At 44.3% G+C, this 24824-nt stretch overlaps 1 protein-coding gene across 1 annotated transcript in view; it reads right to left on the reverse strand.

Annotated features, from left to right (window-relative positions):
* Positions 1-267: 267 nt before the first annotated feature.
* The window catches only part of cftr (CF transmembrane conductance regulator), a 176538-nt gene continuing 151981 nt past the window's right edge, over positions 268-24824 (reverse strand). The window contains exons 19-27 of the mRNA XM_078416674.1: positions 24428-24578; positions 21441-21668; positions 18137-18237; positions 16859-17095; positions 13601-13756; positions 12809-12898; positions 6456-6628; positions 5594-5699; positions 268-3082 (exon numbers count right to left, since the gene is read on the reverse strand). Coding sequence (XP_078272800.1) covers positions 2876-3082; positions 5594-5699; positions 6456-6628; positions 12809-12898; positions 13601-13756; positions 16859-17095; positions 18137-18237; positions 21441-21668; positions 24428-24578 — 1449 coding nt within the window. The 3' untranslated portion in view covers positions 268-2875. The remainder of the gene's footprint in view (positions 3083-5593; positions 5700-6455; positions 6629-12808; positions 12899-13600; positions 13757-16858; positions 17096-18136; positions 18238-21440; positions 21669-24427; positions 24579-24824) is intronic.

A 24824-nucleotide genomic window follows, 5' to 3' on the forward strand; every position in this document is an offset into this window, starting at 1 on the left:
CGACTGACATCGTGATTTGCCTGTTCTGCATCCTTATTGGTATCGGTTTGTCATTGTGCAAAAGAAAAACAATATGAAGATAGTATACATGTTGGGAAAGTACAGGTCACAGACAGACAGCACCCAATATTTATTACTCAGCCAAATCTCAGCACATTTATTTATAAACTTCGCAGCTTGAAAAATTAGATCGAGCAAAGACTTGTCCAGAGTCGAAATGAATCAGGTTAGATAGCCGTTGTTTATATAGAAATCTTTATTGCACACGCTATTTCACTCGAACACTAATATCTCTCTAAAATGATTAAATAAAGTTATAAATGCATGTCAATTACCTGAACATGAATTTTGCCAAACATGTTTGTCATACAATGACTATAGTACCTTCAAATATGCTAATTACTATTTTTGTTTTAATTATTTGTGCTAGGCCTAGCGTGTAGGCAGTTCTAAGTTTAATAGAAGTTAAAAGGTAAATTAGGCTTTTCATTAAATTGTTTATGACGCTATTTTGTTTCCAATAGATGCTCTGATTAAAGAATTCCTAACATGAGCACACTGAATTCTTGTTTAAAAAATATAGATCAATTATATAAGTATTCATTTGTTTACAGTGAAACAGATTAATGCTCCCTTTTTAAATACCAATCACACTGATGATTGTAATGTCCAAAGATACAAAAAATATTCCTGTTGTTAAATATTAGTTTGAATCTATAACATTTTTTCCATGAAATGTGTGACAATATCTTCCCAACAGCTTTTGTCCCCATGTGAGAATCTGTGTCAGTTAATGTACCACAAGGTAGATGATACATTTTACTTCAGTGGAACAGTATTAAAACTGGAAGATAGATAACCATTACTCCACTTGCGTAGAAAATTACAATTGTTCTTTTGTAGCCAGAAACCTCCTGTGGCTTCAAACATCCAAAGGGACAAGTGCAGGAGGCATCTTCACTTTAGAGTTCCCCTCCATTTCCTCTTGGTCACTCAGGCAAAATCTTCGGACTTCTGATCAAATCTACAGTGGTTCCAGAAGTCACAATATGACCTCAGGTAGGATGAAATAGGTAATAAATGCTGGCCTTTTCCTGATGCGCATTTTCCAAGGATAACTGCTTTGAAAATATACAGTAGATAGACACAAAAAGCTGGAGTAATTCAGCGGGACCTGGAGAGAAGGAATGGGTGAGACCCTTCTTCGGGTTGAGACCCTTCTCCTGACTGGATAGGGATAAGGGAAACGAGAGATATAGATGGTGATGTGGAGAGATAAAGAACAATGAATAAAAGGTATGCAAAAAAGTCACGATGATAAAGGAAACAGGCCATTGTTAGCTGTTTGTTGGGTGAGAACGAGAAGCTGGTGCGACTTAGGTGTGGGAGGGGTAGAGAGAAGGAATGCTGGGGCTACCTGGAGTGAGAGAAATCAATATTCAGTGTCTTGTAGGAATGAAATTCTCCAATCCATTGCATATTTTCAGTGGTGCACAGCTCACAATAATGCAGTGCCAGAGATTTGGGTTCAGTCCTGACCTTAGAGTTTGCACATTCCCCTTATGACTAGGTAGATTTTTTACCGCATATGTTTTCAGCCAAAACATTATGACCTGATGAGCCAAAACATTATGACCACCTGCCTAATATGCTGTTGGTCTTCCGTGTGCAGCCCCATACGCAGCAGGGTGCGATGTGACACATTCCTCCCGTGATCACCATTAAAATTTTCTGTGACTTTTGCCACAGTAGACCTTCCGTCGGTTCGGACCAGACGGGATAGCCTTCGTTGCCCTCGCACATCGATGAGCCTTGGGTGCCCAACACCCTGTCGCTGGTTTGTGGTTTGTCCCTCCTCGGACTACTGTCGGTAGGTACTCACCACTGCTGACTGGGAGCACCCCACAAGCCTTGCCGTTTCAGAGATGCTCTGACCCAGTTGTCTGGCCATAACAATTTGGCCCTTGTCAAAGTCGCTCAGGTATTTGCTCCTGCCCATTTCTCCTGCATCCAACACATCAACTTCAAGAACTGACTGTTCACTTGCTGCCTAATATATCCCACCCCTTGACAGGTGCCATTGTAACAAGATAATCAATGTTATTCACTTCGCCTGTCAGTGGTCAGAATGTTTTGGCTGATCGGTGTGTACAGGCTGGTCTGTTAATTGGGCACTGTAAAACGTCCTAATGTGTCAAAGAGTGGTATAATCTTAGGGAAATTAATGAGAACATGGGGAGAATAAAAAATAGAATGAATGTAGGATTACTAAAAATGGATGTGGACCGAATAATCTGCTCCACCCTTGTCTCTTCCAGGGTTCAGATGTCTACAAAATACTCTCCAATAATCAAATATATATGAAGACTATGAGGTGAATTTCCATATTGAACTTTTACCATTTCCTGGGCACAGTCAATTATTTGAAATAATGTTTGAAACTACTTGGTTGTCTCTCGCCTTCTATATCAAAGTTTAGAGCAACACTAAGAACAATACTTCATAATGCATCTCAGCCGTGCAAATGTTCTGACCCTTTCCAAATTTACTGATTTGGAGCTGTTCGTAAATGAAAGATCATAGTGCCCTGTCAATAAATGGTACTTTAAGTTGGGTGCAGTCAGAGCCAAGACTGACCGTGACTGACCGAAGATTAGCTTTCCCTATGGGATCCTATGTAAGTCACATGTCTATAACGTGGATTAATTTAGATGTAAATAAGTACTTCCACACGAACCTAAAGGTCCGTGAGGATTTGAACAGGCTACCAGTTTCTAAGAGTAGTGCAGAGTTTTGTGCTGCAGTTGTAGGTTCTCTGCAATTCCCTGCTTCCAATAGCTTGATAAGAATGTTGTGCATTTTGTTCTTTGTAGCTTCATAACCTTGTTTCTTGGAGGTCCTCTTCTGCCTCTTCCTGTAAGGCAGTTATTGTTGGATGTGTTTTCCTTTTGGTTGAATTCCTTTTGTGAGCTGTAAACAGCTTAGCACGGTCCAAATGCCCAAAGACCTGCTTGAAAAGGCTTGCTTCAGTTAGAAGTTTCTGCAGAGCATCAAACTGTTTAACTGAACATCCTTCTATCACCTAAAATGAAATCAAACCACACAATTAGGTATTGGACAAAATATTTTTTTTATTGTGATGTGCAAGATACATCTTCTGGATGCACTGGGACACATCCTCAGTGATGTGACCTGGGGTCATCGGGTGTTTTGGGTCTCACAACATCAGACACCCTCACCCAGGCGACCCAGCCGGGGTTGATCAAGCCCTGACTTGCGTCCCAGCAGCAACTGCCCACGGATCAGCCCTCTTAATCCAAAGCATCTAGTGGCTTTCTCTGCGGCTTCGCTTGCGGATTGAATGGCCCTCTTCTTTGCCAGCCCCGTAATGCCCAATTGGTTGAGGACTTTGCAGAGTGAGTATCCTGCAAAGCCTCTACAGCCCACCTCTATGGGTTCATAGCGTGTCTTCCAGCCTCTGTCCCGGCACATCTCCACCAGTACCTGGAACCTTGCGCGTTTCCTCTCATTAGCTTCTTCAATACGCTCTTCCCAGGGCACTGTCAGCTCACCTGCCCCCTCCCCTGACATCAGTCTGAAGAAGGGTCTCGACCTAAAATGTCACCCATTCCTTCTCTCCCGAGATGCTGCCTAACCCGCTGAGTTACTCCAGCATTCTGCATCTACCTGGACTAGGTATTATGTTTGGCACGGACATTGTGGGCCAAAGGGCATGTTGTTGTACTGCTGTACTGTTCTATGTTCAATTTAAAAATAGTATGTTTCATCAGCTTTAGGAACAGAAAGTGATCCCAAAGTGATCCCAAAGTGATCCCAAAGTGATCCCAAAGTGATCCCTCACAGCGAAGTTAATCTTTCGTGGCTTTTCAGATTAATTTATGGTGTGGATTTGTGAAAGGGATGGTTGCACATAGAGGGAGGGGGAAATTAAATTGTTCGCCAGGCAACTAGTCCAATCATTCAGGAAATTGAACACCACCTATGTTTCTTTTCTACCTTTGTCAATGATCTGAAATTAGGATATAATCAGCAGAAAAACAGAGGGCATCAACAGAGAAGGGCTGAAGACCTTTCATCAGAACTGGGAAAAGCTGTAGAGTAAAAAATATAAAGATACCAAGGGAAAGGAGAGGGAAGAACGGGCGGCACGGTGGCGCAGCGGTAGAGTCGCTGCCTTACAGCACTTGCAGCCCCAGAGACCCGGGTTCGATCCCAACTACGGGTGCTGTCTGTACGGAGTTTGTATGCTCTCCCCGTGACCGCGTGGGTTTTCTCTGAGATCTTCGCTTTCCTCCCACACTCCAAAGACGTACAGGTTCGTAGGTTAATTGGCTTGGTAAAGTGTAAATTGTCCCTGATCTGTGTAGGGTTGTGTTAATGTGCGGGGTTCGCTGGTCGGAGCGGACTCGGTGGCTGAAGAGCCTGTTTCCGCGCTGTATCTCTAAACTAAACTGAGGTCATCCTATTCGACCCCCCCGACTCCATCAAATCGATAACAGGCAGTCTTGGAAGCCTATCCTGCCTAGTCAAACCGCATGTCAAAAAGCTCGGCGTGATATTTGACTCTGCATTAAAATTTGACAAGCAAGTCAAAGCTGTGGTAAAAGCCAGCTTCTTCCAACTTCGTACCATAGCTAAAATCAAACCTTTCCTCCAATTCAACGACACTGAAAAATCATTCACGCTTTCATTTCCTCCCGCTTAGACTACTGCAACTCCCTATACACTGGGATCAGCCAATCATCCCTGTCCCGCCTGCAACTGGTCCAAAACGCCGCAGCGAGACTCCTGACGGGTACCCGTAAAAGGGACCACATCACGCCGATTCTGGCCACTCTCCACTGGCTCTCTGTACGGTACAGAATCAACTTCAAGCTCCTCCTATTCACATATAAAGCCCTAAATGAACATTCCCCCCCCCCACATCAAAAATCTTCTAACCCACCTCTCTAACTCCAGGTCCCTCAGGTCGGCCGACTTGGGGCTACTCACTATCTCGCGGTCTAGGCTTAAGCTCAGGGGTGACCGCGCTTTTGCGGTTGCAGCTCCTAGACTGTGGAACAGCATCCCTCTCCCCATCAGAACTGCCCCCTCCATCGACTCCTTTAAGTCCAGACTCAAAACCTATTTCTACTCCCTAGCGTTTGAGGCTCATTGAGGAGGCGCTGTGAACTGTTTTGTATGTGCTGTTATGTTTGCGTGCTACTGTATGTTTCATTTTTTTCCTAATCAGATGTACAGCACTTTGGTCAACGTGGGTTGTTTTTAAATGTGCTATACAAATAAAATTGACTTGACTTGACTAAACTGAACAAGTGATAAGATGGAAGGAAGGTGTGATTAAATGCCAAAAGTGATTATGGCGCAAATGAAAGTGATGAGAAATAGGGTAATCTGGTAGATATCTTTCAGGACAAGCTTCCTTCCTTCACTAAAGAGGTATATAACGTTTAAACCAGATTTCTCGGTTCCTGCCAAGAACTGTTTGACCTTTGTGTCTCTACACAAATAACCATGCTGCTTCCCATTAAAAATGAAATGCAAGGAAGAGATAGCAAACAAAAGAACATACCAGAAATTGCTGGCAATCAAGGAGAGCTTCCACTCTGTGCTCTGACAGAATAACTGTGCAGTTTGAAAATGTATTTTTCAGAGTCTTCCTTATGATTTGGAATGTTCTGTTGAAAGAAAAGGATTTAGATTCTAAATTGTCATTTTATATCCCATCTAAATATATAATTATTTATGACATAACAATTCTAACAAGCGATTAGTTTGGTACCAACTAATCCCTTTCACAAATCCACACCATACGCGATAGATTTGATGTCAAATAATATTACAATCTTTTGAAATTATGTTTTTTTTTAATACACTGACCCATACCAATGCTCATATTACACTTGGGTTTACTTTGGCTATGTTATCAGTTGGGCACGTTTTTAGAATAAAATTATAAATAATAAAGGCACAACAGGACATAAATTCAAATTCTGCTCTGCCAGTGGGCTTGTTGGCCTATGTAAGTATTCTTCGTTAATGATTTGTGACAAGTTAAATGCAGTAGGTGCTGCATTCATATTCTAGCCAAGCCTGCACCTTGGCCTGGTATGGAGATTATTTTCTTATCCCAACAGCACTGTGGGAGTAGCTTTATGATAAGGACTGTAGTGGTTCCAGATGATGGCTCACCACCACTATCTTCTCAAGGGCAATTGAGGATGGGTAACAAATGTTAGTGTTAATGTGCGGGGATCGCTGGGCGGCGCGGACTCGGTGGGCCGAAGGGCCTGTTTCCGCACTGTATCTCTAAATCTAAAAAAAAAACTAAATCAAATGGTGGCTCTGACAGAGATGCCTACATCACGAGAAATTAATAAATAAAAATAGTCGTCATTTATATCAATCCATTCCCACTCTGTATGCCGACTTACACAGGGTCCAGGTGAGCAGTAGGTTCATCGAGCAACAGGATTTTGGCCTTGCTGAGAATAGATCGAGCCAAACACATCAGTTGTTTGTGGCCATTGCTGAGAATGTAGCCGCCATCCACCAAAACAAAGTTAAGATTATCCGGAAATTGTTCAATCATTGATTTCAAGCCAACCTACATGGATATAATAAACATCAGTAAAGTTCGTAAGTTCATAAGTTACAGGAGCAGAATTACACCATTCGGCCCATCAAGTCTACTCCGCCATTCAATCATGGCTGATCTATCTTTCCCTCTCATCCCCATTCTCCTGCTCACTGCCCTTAACGGCTGACACCAGCACAAATCAAGAATATGTCAATCTCTGCCATAAATGGCTTGTTTGTGCTGTCCCATTGTCAAGCATCACACTGAAACCAGATGTCCACCAGCACACACTGGTAAGCAAATGAAGGAAGATCATTTATATAAAGAGCCATTGGCCTGCTTTTGGTCATTCCCACCATTGAATGGAAAGAGGACCTTCCTGGTCCACATTAACCATCCAGTACCCATTTATACTAATCCCATTTTATTCTCCCCACATTCCCATCAATTCCCTTGAATCTACCACTCATCTACACACGAGAGGCAAGTAAAATAATATGTGAGGCTTGCGTAAGCTTAAATCGCAACACAAACTCATATTTTCTCTGAATATGAATATATCACATGGGTGTGCAGGGAATGGAGGAATATGGATCATATGGTACGATATGATAGAACTTTATTTATCCCAGGAGGCCAACAGTCATAAAACAACAAGATACATGAAACATGAAATTAAAGTGACGAGTGGAAAGGATGGCGGATGTGCAAAGATTGGGGAGGCGGGGGGGAGTCTGTCTCAGTCTACCCCACGACAGAAGGGAGAGGAGTTGTATAGTTTGATAGCCACAGAGAAAAAGGATCACGTGCAGGCAGATGAGATTAGTTGAGTTTGGCATCGTGTTCAGCACGGATATTGTGAGCTGGAGCCTGTTCCTGTGCTGTACGTTTCTAAGTTCTGTGCTCTGTTCCCCTTTAATTCAATCAGAATTAATTTATATTTCATGTTGGCTCTGATCCCCGCATCTGTGTGTTGTTGCATTCAAAGGAAATATCTCTCATGTCTTATTTAGCCCATGTATTTTAATGTAACATTGCACAACTTTGCAGGAAGGGTGCTCGAAGACACAATGTTGAATTTTAAAGTAAATTATATTGGCTTCACATGAGCTTCATGAGTTTATTTTTTTGCCACAATTAGGCCCCCTTTAGCCGGCAGAAGCACATCCAGTCACAATTCCACCTTGAAACGGGATCATTCCGAGTCAGCATGGATTTACGAAGGGGAAATCATGCTTGACAAATCTACTGGAATTTTTTGAGGATGTAACTAGGAAAATTGACAGGGGAGAGTCAGTGGATGTGGTGTACCTCGACTTTCAGAAAGCCTTTGACAAGGTCCCACTTAGGAGATTAGTGGGCAAAATTAGGGCACATGGTATTGGGGGTAGGGTACTGACATGGATAGAAAATTGGTTGACAGACAGAAAGCAAAGAGTGGGGATAAATGGGTCCCTTTCGGAATGGCAGGCAGTGACCAGTGGGGTACCGCAAGGTTCGGTGCTGGGACCGCAGCTATTTACGATATACATTAATGACTTAGACGAAGGGATTAAAAGTACCATTAGCAAATTTGCAGATGATACTAAGTTGGGGGGTAGTGTGAATTGTGAGGAAGATGCAATAAGGCTGCAGGGTGACTTGGACAGGTTGTGTGAGTGGGCGGATACATGGCAGATGCAGTTTAATGTAGATAAGTGTGAGGTTATTCACTTTGGAAGTAAGAATAGAAAGGCAGATTATTATCTGAATGGTGTCAAGTTAGGAGGAGGGGGACTTCAACGAGATCTGGGTGTCCTAGTGCATCAGTCAATGAAAGGAAGCATGCAGGTACAGCAGGCAGTGAAGAAAGCCAATGGAATGTTGGCCTTCGTAACAAGAGGAGTTGAGTATAGGAGCAAAGAGGTCCTTCTACAGTTGTACCGGGCCCTGGTGAGACCGCACCTGGAGTACTGTGTGCAGTTTTGGTCTCCAAATTTGAGGAAGGATATTCTTGCTATGGAGGGCGTGCAGCGTAGGTTCACTAGGTTAATTCCCGGAATGGCGGGACTGTCGTATGTTGAAAGGCTGGAGCGATTGGGCTTGTATACACTGGAATTTAGAAGGATGAGGGGGATCTTATTGAAACATATAAGATAATAAGGGGATTGGACACATTAGAGGCAGGAAACATGTTCCCAATGTTGGGGGAGTCCAGAACAAGGGGCAACAGTTTAAGAATAAGGGGTAGGCCATTTAGAACGGAGATGAGGAAGAACTTTTTCAGTCAGAGAGTGGTGAAGGTGTGGAATTCTCTGCCTCAGAAGGCAGTGGAGGCCAGTTCGTTGGATGCTTTCAAGAGAGAGCTGGATAGAGCTCTTAAGGATAGCGGAGTGAGGGGGTATGGGGAGAAGGCAGGAACGGGGTACTGATTGAGAGTGATCAGCCATGATCACATTGAATGGCGGTGCTGGCTCGAAGGGCTGAATGGCCTACTCCTGCACCTATTGTAAAATAAAATTTAAAAAAAAAAAAAAATTTTTTGCAAAAGACAACTGCAGTGGTGCAGTCGGACAATGATGAATGACATCGAGACACGTTATGTTCAAATGTTGGATGGCAATAGATTGTAATATCATTAAAAATTTCAATCATCTGCGTAAAATCGGTGACTTGGAATACCATCTTTGTGGGGCGGGTTTTGCTGTCAACAATAAGAATCTGGTATCTCAGCCACTCGAACAAGTTCTGATGTGGGAACAACATGCGATGGTCATCAGTACATGTAATGCAACATGCTCTGGTCATCAGTACATGTAATGCAACATGCTATGGCCATCAGTACATGTGATGCAACATGCTATGGCCATCAGTGCATGTAATGCAACATGCTATGGTCATCAGTACATGTAATGCAACACGTTATGGTCATCAGTACATGTAATGCAACATGCTATGGTCATCGGGAAATGTGACACAACACGCTATGGTCATCAGTACATGTAATGCAACATGTTATGGTCATCAGTACATGTAATGCAACATGCTATGGTTTCTGGACCTCACCATCTCCATCACAGGAGACTGACATCCACTATAAACCCACTGACTCCCACAGCTATCTGGACTACACTTCTTCCCACCCGGTCTCCTGCAAAAAGTCTATCCCCTACTCGCAATTCCTCCATCTACGCCGCATCTGCGCCCGGGATGAGGTGTTTCACACTAGGGCATCAGAGATGTCCTCATTCTTCAGGAAACGGGGGTTCCCCTCCTCCATTATAGATGAGGCTCTCACTAGGGCCTCTTCTACATCCCGCAGCTCCGCTCTTGCTCCCCCTCCCCCCATTCGTAACAAGGACAGAATCCCCCTCATTCTCACCTTCCACCCCATCAGTCAACGTATCCAACATATCATCCTCCAACATTTCCGTCACCCACAACGGGACCCCACTACTGGCCACATCTTCCCATCCCCTCCCCTTGCTGCGTTCCGCAGAGACTGTTCCCTCCTTGACTCCCTGGTCCACTCGTCCCTTCCTACCCAAACCACCCCATCCCCGGGCACTTTCCCCTGCAACCGCAGGAGATACAACACCTGTCCCTTTACCTCCCCCCTCAACTCCATCCAAGGACTCAAACCGTCTTTCCAGGTGAGACAGAGGTTTACCTGCACCTCCTCCAACCTCATCTATTGTATCCGCTGCTCTAGATGACAACTTCTTTACATCGGCGAAACCAAACGCAGGCTCGGCGATCGTTTCGCTCAACACCTTTGCTCAGTCCGCCTTAACCAACCTGATCTCCCGGTGGCTGAGCACTTCAACTCCCCCTCCCACTTCCAGTCTGACCTTTCTGTCATGGGCCTCCTCCAGTGCCATAGTGAGGCCCACCGGAAATTGGAGGAACAGCACCTCATATTTTGCCTGGGCAGCTTGCAGCCCAGCAGTATTAAAATTGACTTCTCCAGCTTTAGATAGTTCCTCTGTCCCTCTCTTCCCCTCCCCCTTCCCAATTCTCCCTCTATCTTCCTGTCTCCACCTATATCCTTCCTTTGTCCCGCCCCCCTGACATCAGTCTGAAGAAGGGTCTCAACCCGAAACATCACCCATTCCTTCTCTCCTGAGATGCTGCCTGACCTGCTGTTACTTCAGCATTTTGTGAATAAATACCTATGCTATAGTCATCAGTACATGTAATGCAACATGCTATGGTCATCAGTCCATGTAATGCAACATGCTGTGGTCATCAGTACATGTAATGCAACATGCTATGGCCATCAGTACATGTAATGCAACACGCTATGGTCATCAGTCCATGTAATGCAACATGCTGTGGTCATCAGTACATGTAATGCAACATGCTATGGCCATCAGTACATGTAATGCAACACGCTATGGTCATCAGTACATGTAATGCAACTCTGGAAACCAAAGCTAAGGCCACAGAGGGCTTTCATTACATTCTTGCAAAAACTTTGGCCTGAATCTCAGAGGGAGACACGCTGATTCACCTGGATTACTTCAATGTCAGGGTTGGAAATGAAAAAAAAAGTTCAGGAAAGACAGAATTTTCAAAGAAGGAGTAGGGAAAGCTATCTGTGACAAAGTCCTCCCCTCTAACAAAATGACTGTCGTAACCAGCACTCCTTTCCACCAGAGAGAGAAGCACATATAGAAGTGTGAAAACGCACACCTCCAGATTCAGAGACAGTTTCTTCCCAGCTATTATCAGGCAACTGAATCAGCCTTCCACAACCAGAGAGCAGTGCTGAACTACTATCTACCTCATTGGTGACACTCGGACTATCCTTGGTCAGACTTTGCTGGCTTTACCTTGCACTAAGCTTATTTCCTTATCATGTATCGATTGTAATCATGTATTGTCTTTCTGCTGCCTGGATGGTACACAACAAAAGCTTTTCACTGTACCTCGGTACAAATGACAATAAACTAAGCAAAATGTTCAGTCAAGCATAATTCAAGAGAGAGACCAGAAGGATTCAACATCACCTGTGCGTCACCTATCATTGGACAAACCGTGAGGCTGGGAAGACCACACTGCCTAATGTATTCTGCTGACTACATCAGTCTGCCCTAAATCAGTGCTGGCAATAAAAAATGTTGCTGCTTGAAAACTAATTGGTAGGAATGAATAGCCGTTGCTGTTTTAAATCGAAGATGGATACAGAAAGCTGGAGTAACTCAGTAAACATGCAGCACCTCTGGAGAGAAGGAATGGGTGGCATTTTGAGTCAAGACGGTCGGAAGAAAGGTTTCGACCCGAAACGTCACCTATTCCTTCTGTTCAGAGATGCTGCCTGTCCCCGCTGAGCTTTTTGTGGAAACCAATGTGACAGCCTCAAGGACCTGCAAGGCCCAACAGTTATCTCTCCTCAAACCTTAGCTCACAACTCCTGAAGGCCCCCTTTCAACAGGAGCAACAGTGCCTCCAGTCCCTGACGCTCATTGTAATTAGAACTTTGAGAGAGACTTTTGGTGTCCATCAAGAGAGGCCAGGAAGTTAATTATTCTAAAACAAAGGATGTCTTGGATTGGATCACAAGTGGAGTTGCCAACTGTCCCGTATTAGCCGAGACATCCCGTATTTCGGGCTAAATTAGTTTGTCCCGTACGGGACCGCCCTTGTCCCGCATTGCCAACTTCCTCACTCCCAAATAAGGGACAAAGGGTGACGTCACTGCCCCACGCCCCATGTGACCTCACCCAGCCAGCGGCCGCGTGCTCCCGCTCCACCAAAGATGGCATCCCGGGCCGGGAGGCGGGTTGCGTAGCAACCATTGGTGGAGCGGGAGCACGTGGCCGCTGGCTGGGTGAGGTCACGTGGGGCGCGGGGCGGTAATGTCGCCATTTGTCCCTTATTTGGGAGTGAGGAAGTTGGCAACCCTAATCACAAGCAAAAGAAACAGCTCCCAGTGCCCCTGAGGGCTGAGATCATACAGATGTCCCCTGTTGTAAAGACTCCCCTGCTTTTTCATTTTAAATGTGTTTGACATTTCAGCTTCTGCCCTCTCGACATTTTTCAGTTCCAAGCATGTTATGAACGTGAAGTCACTTTCAACAATTAAAAAACAGGTTATTTATAGCAAGACAAAAATCAATCACATTAGTTATTTATTTGAAATTGTAGATCCCAATATCACATTTATTCCATGCAAAAAAAAAGAATAACGTGCTATTTTTATTTAATTTTTTTTTAATGATATACCTCTTCAGTGACCTTCCAGATTTCCTCATCAGTCCACTGTTCATAAGGGTCTAGATTCTTCCGGAAGGTCCCAGAGAACACAAAGACTTTCTGTAAGGTGGAATATTAAATGTCGGTTGATTTCTGAGAGGCATGCAGATTTACAACAGTGTGCAGGGATATCAGCAACATGTTATCAAACAAGATGAACTTCGGAAGAACAGGTTACTATGTTTGCCCTCCCCTGTTTAAGTGTGCAAGCTGGAGACAGCACTGCTGTGTACCTGTGCCAATTGCTGACTATTCTACAGTTTTTTGCTCTACTGTTTCGAATGCACTGGAATTTAATAAACAGCCTATGTTCTTGACACACCTATTATGTCAGGATTATAATTGCAATTTTCACCATGAATCCACAAACCTTCTTTTCTAGCTCCACCTCCAAAGACGTACAGGTTTGTAGGTTAATTGGCTTGGTACATGTAAAAATTGTCGTGTGTGTGTGTGTGTGTGTGTGTGTGTGTGTGTGTGTGTGTGTGTTAGTGTGTGGGGATCACTGGTCGGCGCGGACATGGGTGGGCCGATGGGCCTGTTTCGCGCTGTGTCTCTAAGCTAAGCTAAACTTTAATCATTACGGGTGGTAAAGTTCTTCACGTGACTCATGCTGAATTACTCAGGTTATTGTCTTGAAGTTGCAAGAGAAAATCAATCAAGGCTTTTACTGATGTGCTGTGGAGAGTACTGGAATGACACCTTGCCATGTTACTGTGTGTGCCATGTACTAAATACAGTGAATTATGTCGGGAACATTACCTGAGGTATCACACCAAATGCTTTCCGCCACTTTCGCAGAGAGACTGAATTCCAGGAAACCCCATCGATTTGTATGTCCCCTTCAGTAGACAGCAGGCGCAAGAAAGCAGAAAGTAACGTGCTTTTCCCAGCACCCGTCCGTCCCAACAGTCCAACCTATTGTGTTCAGAGCACAGTGCTTAATAACAGAATTAAACGGACACAGGAAATAAGTCTGGATGTGTTTGTAAAGTAACTATCTTAAAGAAAAAAATCAATGTGTTGTTTAGGGCTGAGTTTTTGCCATTTCTCAGTGTTTCAGAAGTGGATCATCAAATAAATAGCAACAACTATTTTGACCATATTGCCTTTGGTTTTCACAAAATAAACATGACCATTTAATCAAGTTAGCTGCCAAAGGCTAGTGGTGAAACTCACTATTTTACAAGGCAGCTGCTCACACAATGCATGAAACTGCCTAGTATATTAAACAATCTTAGGAAATCCTTTTGGACAGTTTATTTCAAAGGGGTTGGCCATTCAAAAGGATATCCAGTAGTCATGGTGTTCAGAGCGAAATCAGAGATTACAGCAAATGTAATCAGTCTTGCACAAAAGGATTAATGCCAGAGAGACATCAAATTACAAAAGCCTGTGGAATTACTAGCAATGTGAAAATACATGCCAAACATTTAAAGAATGTCTTTTAAAAATTATTACTTTTGAATATTTTATGGCGAGTCCGAAAACTTGTTGGTTGTAGAAGAAGTTTATTGCAGCCGCAATATTCGAATACAAAGTTAAACAACAAGGTAAAGGACAACCATCAAAAACTTACTGTCTTCTTCGAAGACTTCGCCGAACTGAACATTTCGGGCGCCAAAAGCGCACATGACAACGCTGGCCAATCAGCGATGTCGCTCTCTGGACCAATCCCTACAGTCGCGCTCACACGTGACCTTGCTGGCCAATCTGAGGGTTCGATGACCCGGACCATTCTCTATGGTCGCTACATGACCCCCCCCCCCAGAACCCGAGGTACGGAACCTAGCAGGGAGCCGGATTTCGCGACCATAACGAGTACGGAGAGGGGCAGCCTGAACCACAGGAGCAGGGGATTCTGGACTTGGAGGAACTGCCGGAACGGGGGGTCCTGGAGGAACTGCCGGAACGGGGGGTCCTGGACTGAGCGGAACTGATGGAGGTCGGCCTCTCCTAGGGGTTTGGCCGACCAGGACTGGTTGATCCGGATCCAAGTGTGCAGGTTTGAGCCGGGACACCGAGACGAGCTCACTCCTGCCGCACATGTCTAAGGTGAAGGTAGCCGTTCCCTTACGCAAAACCCGGAACGGCCCTTGATAGACCCTCTGCAACGGGGCACGATGGGAATCTTTTCGCAGAAACACAAACTCACAGTCCTTCAGGTACCATGGGACACCCATGACGTGAAGTCGGAACTGGAGCCAGGGAACCCACCCGTGCCCGGAGAGATGCTAAGACTGATGGGACTGGAGGCAGCTGGTCTGAGGGTTCCGGAAACAAATCTCCGGATACTCGAAGTGTCGAGCCATATACTAGCTCCGCGGACGACGCACCGAGATCTTGCTTAGGAGCAGTCCGGATGCCCAGAACAACCCAGGGGAGTTGGTCTACCCAGTCCGGGCCTTCAAGCCTTGCACTGAGGGACGCCTTAAGTTGACGGTGGAACCTTTCTACAAGTCCATTTGCCTGGGGGTGGTATGCAGTAGTGGGTTGCAACTTGGAACCGTACAGTTCTGCGAGCGCGGCCCTGACAATTTAATATTTAACCTGCAATTATAATCGTGAGCCTGCTCTGTGTTGAGCTGCAGGAGATGGGCATGGTCCTAAATGAATATTTCTCCTCTGTTTTTACCATGGAGAAAGATATGAAGACTGGGGAACTTGGGACAGTTAATGGAAATGACACGAGGACTGTCCGTGTTGTGGTCGAGGAGGTGCTGAATGTCTTAGGGAGTATGAAGGTGAACATATCTCCCAAGCCTTATCAGATATATCCTAGGGCAGTGAATTTAGAGAGGAAATCGCAGGTGCCCTGGCTGAGATATATGAATCATTATTAGATACAGGTGAGGTGCCTCAAGACTAGAGGGTGGCTATTTTTGTGCCTCTATTTAAGAAGGGCTGCAAGGAAAAGGCTGGAAACTATAGATCAGGGAGTTTTTTGAAGATGTAACAAAAAAGGTTGATGAGGGCAAAGCCAATGATGTCATCTATGTGGACTTCAGCAAGGCATTTAATAAGGTTCTGCAAGGTAGGCTGCTCTGGAAGGTAAGCTCTCATGGGATCCAAGGAATGCTAGCCGACTGGATAGAGAATTGGCTTAGAGTCGTAGTGTCATACAATGCAGAAATAGGTCCTTTGGCCCAACTTATCCATGCCAACCAAGATGTCCTATTCAAGCTAGTATTATTTACCTGCATTTGGTCCATATCCCACCTAACCCTTCCTATCTATGTACTTGGCCAAGTGTCTTAAATGGAAGGGGGAAGTATGCAGTTAATGGTAAGACACTGAACTGCATTGCTGTACAGTGCGATCTTGGGGGCCAAATCCATAACTCCCCGACAGTGGCAAAATAAATCCAATCTGCTCAATCTACACATAATGGTGGAAAGTTGTTTATCGGACTGGAGGTCTATGAGTCGTGGTGTGCCTCAGGGATCAGTGCTGGGCCCATTGCAGTTTATGGTTTATATCAATGATTTGGATGAGAATGTACAAGGCATGAATCAGAATACTTGGGGAATTTGCAGACTCTTCTATTCTAGGAATAAAATATAATTATTCAGTTTTTATCATTTAACATCCTATCTTCCTAGGTATCTTTAATTGAGCATTTCTCAATTTATATTGAGTCATTCTCTTAGCATAAAAACATATTTTTAACTGGAAATAAAGAAATAAAGCAGCTGGTGGAGCTGCTGCCACACCGCGCCGGAGACGAGGGTTCGATCCTAACCTGGCATGCTGTCTGTGTGGAGTTTGTGCGTTCTCCCTATGACCATATGAGTTTCCTCTGGGTTTTCTCCCAAGTCCCAAAGATATGCGGCTTAGAGGCCAGTTGCCCTTGCTGTACAAGGAGTGGATTCCACAGTGGAACAACACAGAACTAGTGCAAATGGGTGAATGGTGGTTGGCATGGACTCAATGGGCTGAAGGGCCTATTTCCATGCTATACCATTTAATCAATCAACATTGAAGTCAAGTGCATTGGAATGGATGTATCCACTGCCTTACCCTTTGCCCGGCATTCACTGAGAAGGAAAGGTCCTGCAGCACTGCGTGTCCATCATTGGTGTACTTGGCTGTGAGGTTGTTCACCGTCATTTGGCCTCCAGATGGCCACTCATTTGTTAGATGTTTATTCTCAATCACAAGTGCATCCAATGAGTTGTTGACATTATGTTGATTCTTGATTTCAGATCCTTCTGGGGGTATGTCAATGTATTTAAAAACACGACTTACAGATCGCATCTAGAGTCAAGAACATTATTGCAGATCATGACGAGATGCACAACAAGGAGTACTATTGATTTAATGGTTCTCAGCCATGGTTGAATGAGTTTGATATTTGTTAAACATTTGCTTATCCAAGTGCAATGGTTGACCAAAAATTATTATTGGAGGATTTATAAAAGTAAGTTTTACTTATCTATTACAAATGGGGATATAATGGCAGATTTAAAAAAATGCCCTTAACGGAAATCAAGTCTAACGATATATTTGAAAAAAACAACTTTTCATACAAAAGGCTGAAACTTCTAGACGTTGAACATAGAAACATAGAAACTAGGTGCAGGAGTAGGCCAGTTGGGCCCTTCGAGCCTGCACCGCCATTCAATATGATCATGGCTGATCATCCACCTCAGTATCCTGTACCTGCCTTCTCTCTATACACCCTGATCCCTTTAGCCACAAGGGCCACATCTAACTCCCTCTTAAATATAGCCAATGAACTGGCCTCAACTACCTTCTGTGGCAGAGAACATCTTAGATAGATCTTGTAACATGTATAGTCAGGAACTATTATTGTAACGTCTGTCATCAGTGCAAAGCCACAGAGGGGTGACAACCATTAAGATTTAATTTTAATGCCAGAATCTGTTCCTTAATTTTCCATGATTTTTGTTAGGACAGGAATTTTCTGGGAATGATATTGATTCCATATTGAACCTCCTTGTCTCTCTACATGGCTGCCACCAGGTTGAAAATCCCATAGGAAAGTCTGAACCTCCAGCCACTCCTCACCACTGGTTTCTCATTGGAGATGTGGTTGATGTGCACAATATTTCCATTTTAGTTTCACCTAAAAATATGATCACTGAATATTGTACATTCCCACGTATTTTAGATTTTCAGGGGATGTAGATGAGTTTTTTCATGGAATACTTTTAATGAACGAACCGACAAATTATTGGATTGTTGCCAATATTTTTGATTATTTAGTAATTTTGCACTAATAAATTTACAGCAAAAAATTAGAGCACATTGTGAATTAGAGCACATTTTCTTTACCAAACTATCCACATCTATGCTTGAGTTGACAGCCCATTGCATAGTACTTGTGATGTTCATGGCTAAGGTTAGGATAATTCCAACTCTTCCTTCCCCGACATCTAAAGAAAACAAATGTAAATCCAGTCAGTAATTGGGGTACATTAGAATTCTGTCAAATAGTTGGCATATAGTTGCCACAACTGGCAAAATGATTCTCTGAACCATTTTATCTCTGTACCCTGACATCAGTCTGAAGAAGGGTCTCGGCCCGAAACGTCACCCATTCCTTCTCTCCAGAGATGCTGCCTGACCCGCTGAGTTACTCCAGCATTTTGTGTCTACCTTCTCTGAATCAACCCTCCATTATCATGGCTTGGACCCCAGGATGTAAACAGATATAAACAATTAACGGTGATATCTTTATAACTGGTCTATCTTTATAATGATCGGGGCAAGCTCCTTCTCCCAACTGCTACTAAAGTTCTTGGCCGGATGTCCCTGTATGTTGTCCAAGGGTTACTGCCCTAATTCACTGAACAGCCAAGAACTTCTTCAAGCCCCTACATTTAGGATATATTAATACACATATGGGGCAGCACAGATTTATGTGTGTAACTGCCACTTTCAAGGCTGGTTAGTCTGACTTCAGTGGTTGGTAAGAATTTAGAGTGCATTATAAAAGTCGAGGTTTCTGAGTACTTAGAAGCACGATAAAATAGGCTAAAATAGGTATGGTTTTGTGAAGGGGAGGCCTTGCTTGACAAATCTATTGGAATTCTTTGAGGGGGCGTAAATAGCAGGACAGATAAAGAAGAGTCAATGGATATTGTTTACTTGGATTTTCAGAAAGCCTTTGATAAGGTGCCATGCGTGAGGCTGCTAAAGAAGGCAATGGTATCAAAGGGCAGATACTAGCATGGATAGCATAAGAAAATAACTGCAGATGCTGGTACAAATCGAAGGTATTTATTCACAAAATGTTGGAGTAACTCAGCAGGTCAGGCAGCATCTCAGGAAAGAAGGAATGGGTGACGTTTCGGGTCGAGACCCTTCTTCAGACTGATGTCAGGGGGGCGGGACAAAGGAAGGATATAGGTGCAGACAGGAAGATGGAGGGAGATCTGGGAAGGGGGGGGGGGAGAGAGGGACAGAGGAACTATCTAAAGTTGGAGAAGTCAATGTTCATACCGCTGGGCTGCAAGCTGCACAAGCGAAATATGAGGTGCTGTTCCTCCAATTTCCGGTGGGCCTCATTTATGGCACTGGAGGAGGCCCATGACAGAAAGGTCAGACTGGGAGGGGGAGTTGAAGTGCTCAGCCACCGGGAGATCAGGTTGGTTAAGGCGGACTGAGCGAAGGTGTTGAGCGAAACGATCGCTGAGCCTGCGTTTGGTTTCGCCGATGTAAAGAAGTTAACATCTAGAGCAGCGGATGCAATAGATACTATATTCCATCTGGATAGCAGGTTGGCTGGATGGCAGAAGGTAAAGAGTGGCAATAAAGGGGGCTTTTTCAGGTTGGCTGCCAGTGACTAGCGGAGTTCCGCAGGGGTTGGTGCTGGGGCCGCTACTCTTCACGATGTATATCAATGATTTGGATGAGGGATTGAAGGTTTTGTGGCCAAGTTTGCAGATGATACAAAGATAGGTGGAGGAGCAGGTAGTGTGGAGAAAGCAGGGACCCTGCAGAAGGACTTGGGCAGGTTGGGAGAGTGGGCAGAGAAGTGGCAGATGGAATATAGTATCGCAAAGTGTAGAGTCATGCATTTTGGTAGCAGGAATAAAGGTGTAGACTATTTTCTAAATGGGGGGAGAATTCAGAAATCAGAGGTGTAAAGAGACTTGAGAGTGCTGGTGCAGGATTCCCAAAAAGTTAATTTGCAAGTTGAATCGATAGTTAGAAAGGCAAATGCAATGCATTTATTTCGAGAGAACTAGAATACAAAAACAGGGATGTAATCCCGAGGCTTTATGAGGCTCTGGTCAGACCGCATTTGGAGTATTTTGCGTAATCTTCGGCAATCTGAGGAAGGATGTACTGGCTCTGGAGAGGGTCCAGAGGAGGTTTACAAGAATGATCCCAGGAATGAGAAGGTTAACATATGATGAGCACTTGGCACTGGGCCTGTACTCGCTGGACTTTAGAAGAATGAGAGGGGGCCTCATTGAAACGTATCGAATAGTGAAAGGCCTGGATAGAGTGGATGTGGAGAGGATGTTTCCAGTAGTGGGGGAGTCTAGGACCAGAGGTCATAGCCTCAGAATTAAAGGAAGTTCCTTTAGGACAGAGATGAGGAGATTTCTGCAGTCAGAAGGTGGTGAATCTATGAAGTCATTGCCACCGAAGGCTGTGGAGCCCATGTCAGTGGATATATTTAAGGCAGAGATAGACAGATTCTTGATTAGTAAGAGTGTCAGGGGTTATGGGGAGAAGGCAGGAGAATGTGGTTAGGAGGGAGAGATAGATCAGCCATGATTGAATGGTGGAGTAGACTTGATGGGCCAAATGGCATAATTCTGCTCCTTTAATAATAATAATAATAATAATGCATTACATTTATATAGCGCTTTTCATATACTCAAAGACGCTTTACAGGGATTTAGAGAACATAGGGAAGTGAATAAATAGATAAATAAGTAAACGAACAGAGAAAGGAGACAGAAGGTGAGGTGACCTTCAGTGGTTGAAGGCAGTACTGAACAGGTGAGACTTCAGTGATGTTTTGAATGTGGTGAGTGTGGAGGAGTCTCTGACGGTTTGAGGTAGTGAGTTCCATAGGGTGGGAGCAGCGATGGAGAAAGCCCTGTCCCTCCAGGATCTGAGTTTGGTCCGGATGTGGGGGGATAGGAGATTGGCAGTAGCAGAGCGGAGGGTGCAGGTGGGAGTGTGCCTGTGGAGGAGGTCGGTCAGGTAGGATGGGGCCAGGTTATGGAGGCGCTTTGTAGGTCATGAGGAGGATTTTGTACTGGATTCTCTGGGGGATGGGGAGCCAGTGGAGTTTGTAAAGGACGGGGGTGATATGGTCACGGATCGGGGTGTGGGTGTTCACTTATGACTTATGAAGGCCAGTGTTTACCAGAATGATTGCCTTAATCAAGGTTAGAGCATAAAACCTCCAGGCCTGGGAAGGGGGCCTCTTGTTGCTATTACCCACTCATTACATTTATTAACTTTGACCCAGTACTCCTAAGTACTTGAGCATGATAAAGATCCATTATATCAACTAAGGTGTGTGGGCTTCTGATAAGAACGTTAACCAGTCATTACCCATTGGTGCTGATGAATGTGCTGTTTATGGGTTCTTATTATCTCACCAACTTACTGTGTGTTGCTATGGAGATGAACGTAACTGCAATAAAGAAGAGGACAAATATAATGTCAATCCTCATCTGGAACCAGCGCAGCGTTGAGAGGTAGAGAAACCAGTTTGCAGTGTGGAGGTTCAAAGCCTTGTGAAAAAGTGTCTCAAAGTAGGACTGGCGGCCAAATGCTCTCACTGTCCACAGTCCCCTCAATGACGTGATGAGATGGCTGAAGATAGGACTCCGAGCTATAACCAAGGAGAGATAACACAGATATTGTTATTAATCTGATCTCTAGTTATGATTTCAGCTAATACTCTGGTGGAGAATTTCCATAAAGTAAATTTCTGTTTTACTGGTAATTATTTTGCACCTGCCAGTGAGTGAATTATCAAATATCATAACAACTGGCAGAATGATAGGTTAAACGTGGTTAAATAGGAGGATTGCATTAGGAGTCTGCCTCCAAAAAGGACTTCTCAGTCTGCATTACTGCACCGGACTGTGGGATAGCATAGCACGGTGGCACAGTAGTAGAGCTGCTGCCTTACAGCGCCTACCGCGCCAGAGACCCGGGTTCCATCCTAGATTTGGGAGGATGTCTATACAGTGCGTGTACGTTCTCCCCGTGACCGCATGGGTTTCCTCCGAGAACTTTGGTTTCCTCCAAAGACGTTCAGGTTTGTCGGTCAATTGTTATTATTGTAAAAAACGTCCCCAGTGTAGGATAGTGTTAATGTGTGGGGATCGCCAGTCGGTGAGGACTTGGTGGGCCGAAGGGCCTGTTTCCACACTGTATCTCTAAACTAAAATTAAATTAAAATGATGATGGTGACACATTTGTGACACATTTGGCTCACTATCCTGACCTTCACTACTTATCTCATTAATATTTTTTATCATACTTTCCCTGAACGGCTTCCTGTGCGGGGATCGCTGGGCGGCGCGGACTTGGTGGGCCGAAAAGGCCTGTTTCCGCGCTGTAAATATATGATATGATATGATAACAAGACCCTCTAAATTAAGTAGCAAAACTAAGTATGAAAATGTGGGATTTAGACACGTTGCTGATCTGATTCAATTATTTGAGCGCTTCTTTGCAAAAAACTGAATTATAAACTTGGGGTATTTTGCTTTCATTTATTCTGCAAATGCAAACATCACCAGAAAGGTGATTTGGTAAAGGTAGCAATTAACATTATGGTTATAAAGATTCAATATTGAAAATTGATCATGTCTATAAAGGATAAATATAAATATAAATATTCTTCACATGGGTAAATTATAATGTTTTATTCTTGATTGTTTACTGTATGTCATGTTGTTACTTGCGAGCAAAGCACCAAGGCATATTCCTTGTATGTGTACATACTTGGCTAATAAAATGTATTCAATTCAATTCAATTCAATTCAATTCAATAAATGGAATGCCTGGAGTTCTGCAATGGATAAAATCCATCCTTGCAATGATTTTTGTTTCGTCATTCATTATCAGTGCAGCGTAAGGTGGCCAGATTACTGGTAGGAAATATCAGGGCACACTTTTCCTGGGTGGGGTATTGGGGGAAGAGGGCAGGGAATCCATCAGCCTAGACACGGGGTATGGAATGGAGGGGATAGCTTCAAGTTCAAGGCCCAAGGTAATGCAGGTGGGGAAAACCTGCCTGAGGAATCTACCGAGCTTGATTCATCACCATTTTGATTGACCAAGATAGTGTAAGAACTGAAAAATTCAGCTAGCACTAACTATATTTTAAATGCCCAGAAAGAAGGATTTATCAATGCAGATTTAGTTTAGTTTAGTTTAGAGATACAGCGCGGAAACAGGCCCTTCGGCCCACCGGGTCCGTGCCGACCAGCGATCCCCGCACATTAACATCATCCTACACCCACTAGGGACAATTTCTACATTTTACAAAGCCAATTAACCTACAAACCTGTATGTCTTTGGAGTGTGGGAGGAGACCGAAGATCTCGGAGAAAACCCACGCAGGTCACGGGGAGAACGTACAAACACCGTACAGACAGCGCCCGTAGTCGGGATCAAACCCGGGTCTCTGGTGCTGCATTCGCTGTAAGGCAGCAACTCTACCGCTGCGCCACTGTGACCGCCCTTGACATTTTGAACATTAAGTTCATTAACCCCATTAAGAACATGAACCCCGGTAGCCCAGTGGTGCAGTTGGCAGAGCAGCTCCATCACAGCACCGCACCTCAGGCACTGTCTGCGTGGAGTTCTTACAGTCACCATGTTAGCACGTGTTTTTCCCCTCTTTTCCTCCGGGTTCCTCCCACATCCCAGAGATACGTAGGCCGATGGATTAATTAGCCACCACAACCTGCTCCTCGAGTGTAAGCTAATTGTAGAATCTGTGGGGGAGTTGAGAGCATGTAGTGAGAACAGGATTAGTGGAGGATTAGTGTGACTGGGTGGTTGATAGTTGGCACAGACTCCATGGGCCTGTTTCCTTGCTGTATCTTTCTATAACACTCACTGAGATAATAAGGGAAACTGAGGCTTGAGCCTGAGTGGGAGTGGGGTGCAGATGAGGCCCAGGCCATAAGACACCAAGAAGGTATGTGTCCACTAGAAATCTCTTATCTTTGTTGATATGCTAAAACAAGGATAAAAGATGCCGTAACACTAGGACACTTGGACAAAGAGCTTAACCTGTGGATGATTCTATTGATTACTAGATTGCAGGATTTTAGTTTAGTTTAGAGATGTTGCATGGAAATAGGCCCTTCAGCCCACCAACCACGTGCTGACCAGTGATCACCCGTAGTTCTATCCTACAGACCAGGGACAATTAAACTACACACACGGTTTTGGAATGTGGGAGGAAACCGCAGCACCCAGAGAAAACCCCACACGGTCACAGGGGAAAGGTACAAACTCCGTAAAAGAGTCAGGATCAAGTCAGGTCTCTGCAGCAACTCTACCGCTGTGCCACCCCTTTAGGTTTTGTCAGGTTAAGCGACCTGTATCTGCTCTCTTTATGCATACCTTCAGATTCCAGCTGTTTCAGCTGCTGTGATGTGCGGAGGAAGTAATTCCTCAACATAATGAAAATAACCATCACTGGGATCGCAGCCAGCAGAGTGTACGGTTGCAAAACAGACACCACAATGATGGCACCCACTACGATCAATATCAACTGCAAATGGAACGCAAAATCATTACATCGCCTCTCATTTATCAAAATTATCATCTTATACCAACTATAGCTAAATTTGTTATGGGTCGTAAACTCTCTGGCGGTCCCAATAATCTAGGGCCAAAGGATAGAATAACTAGGGGAAAAAAATGTAAATGCTGGTTTAAATCGAAGGAGACACAAAATGCTGGAGTAACTCAGCGGGTCAGGCAGCATCTTGAGAGAGAGAAGGAATGGGTGATGTTT

This window comes from Rhinoraja longicauda, chromosome 20, assembly GCF_053455715.1.
Source record: "Rhinoraja longicauda isolate Sanriku21f chromosome 20, sRhiLon1.1, whole genome shotgun sequence".
NCBI lineage: Eukaryota > Metazoa > Chordata > Chondrichthyes > Rajiformes > Arhynchobatidae > Rhinoraja > Rhinoraja longicauda.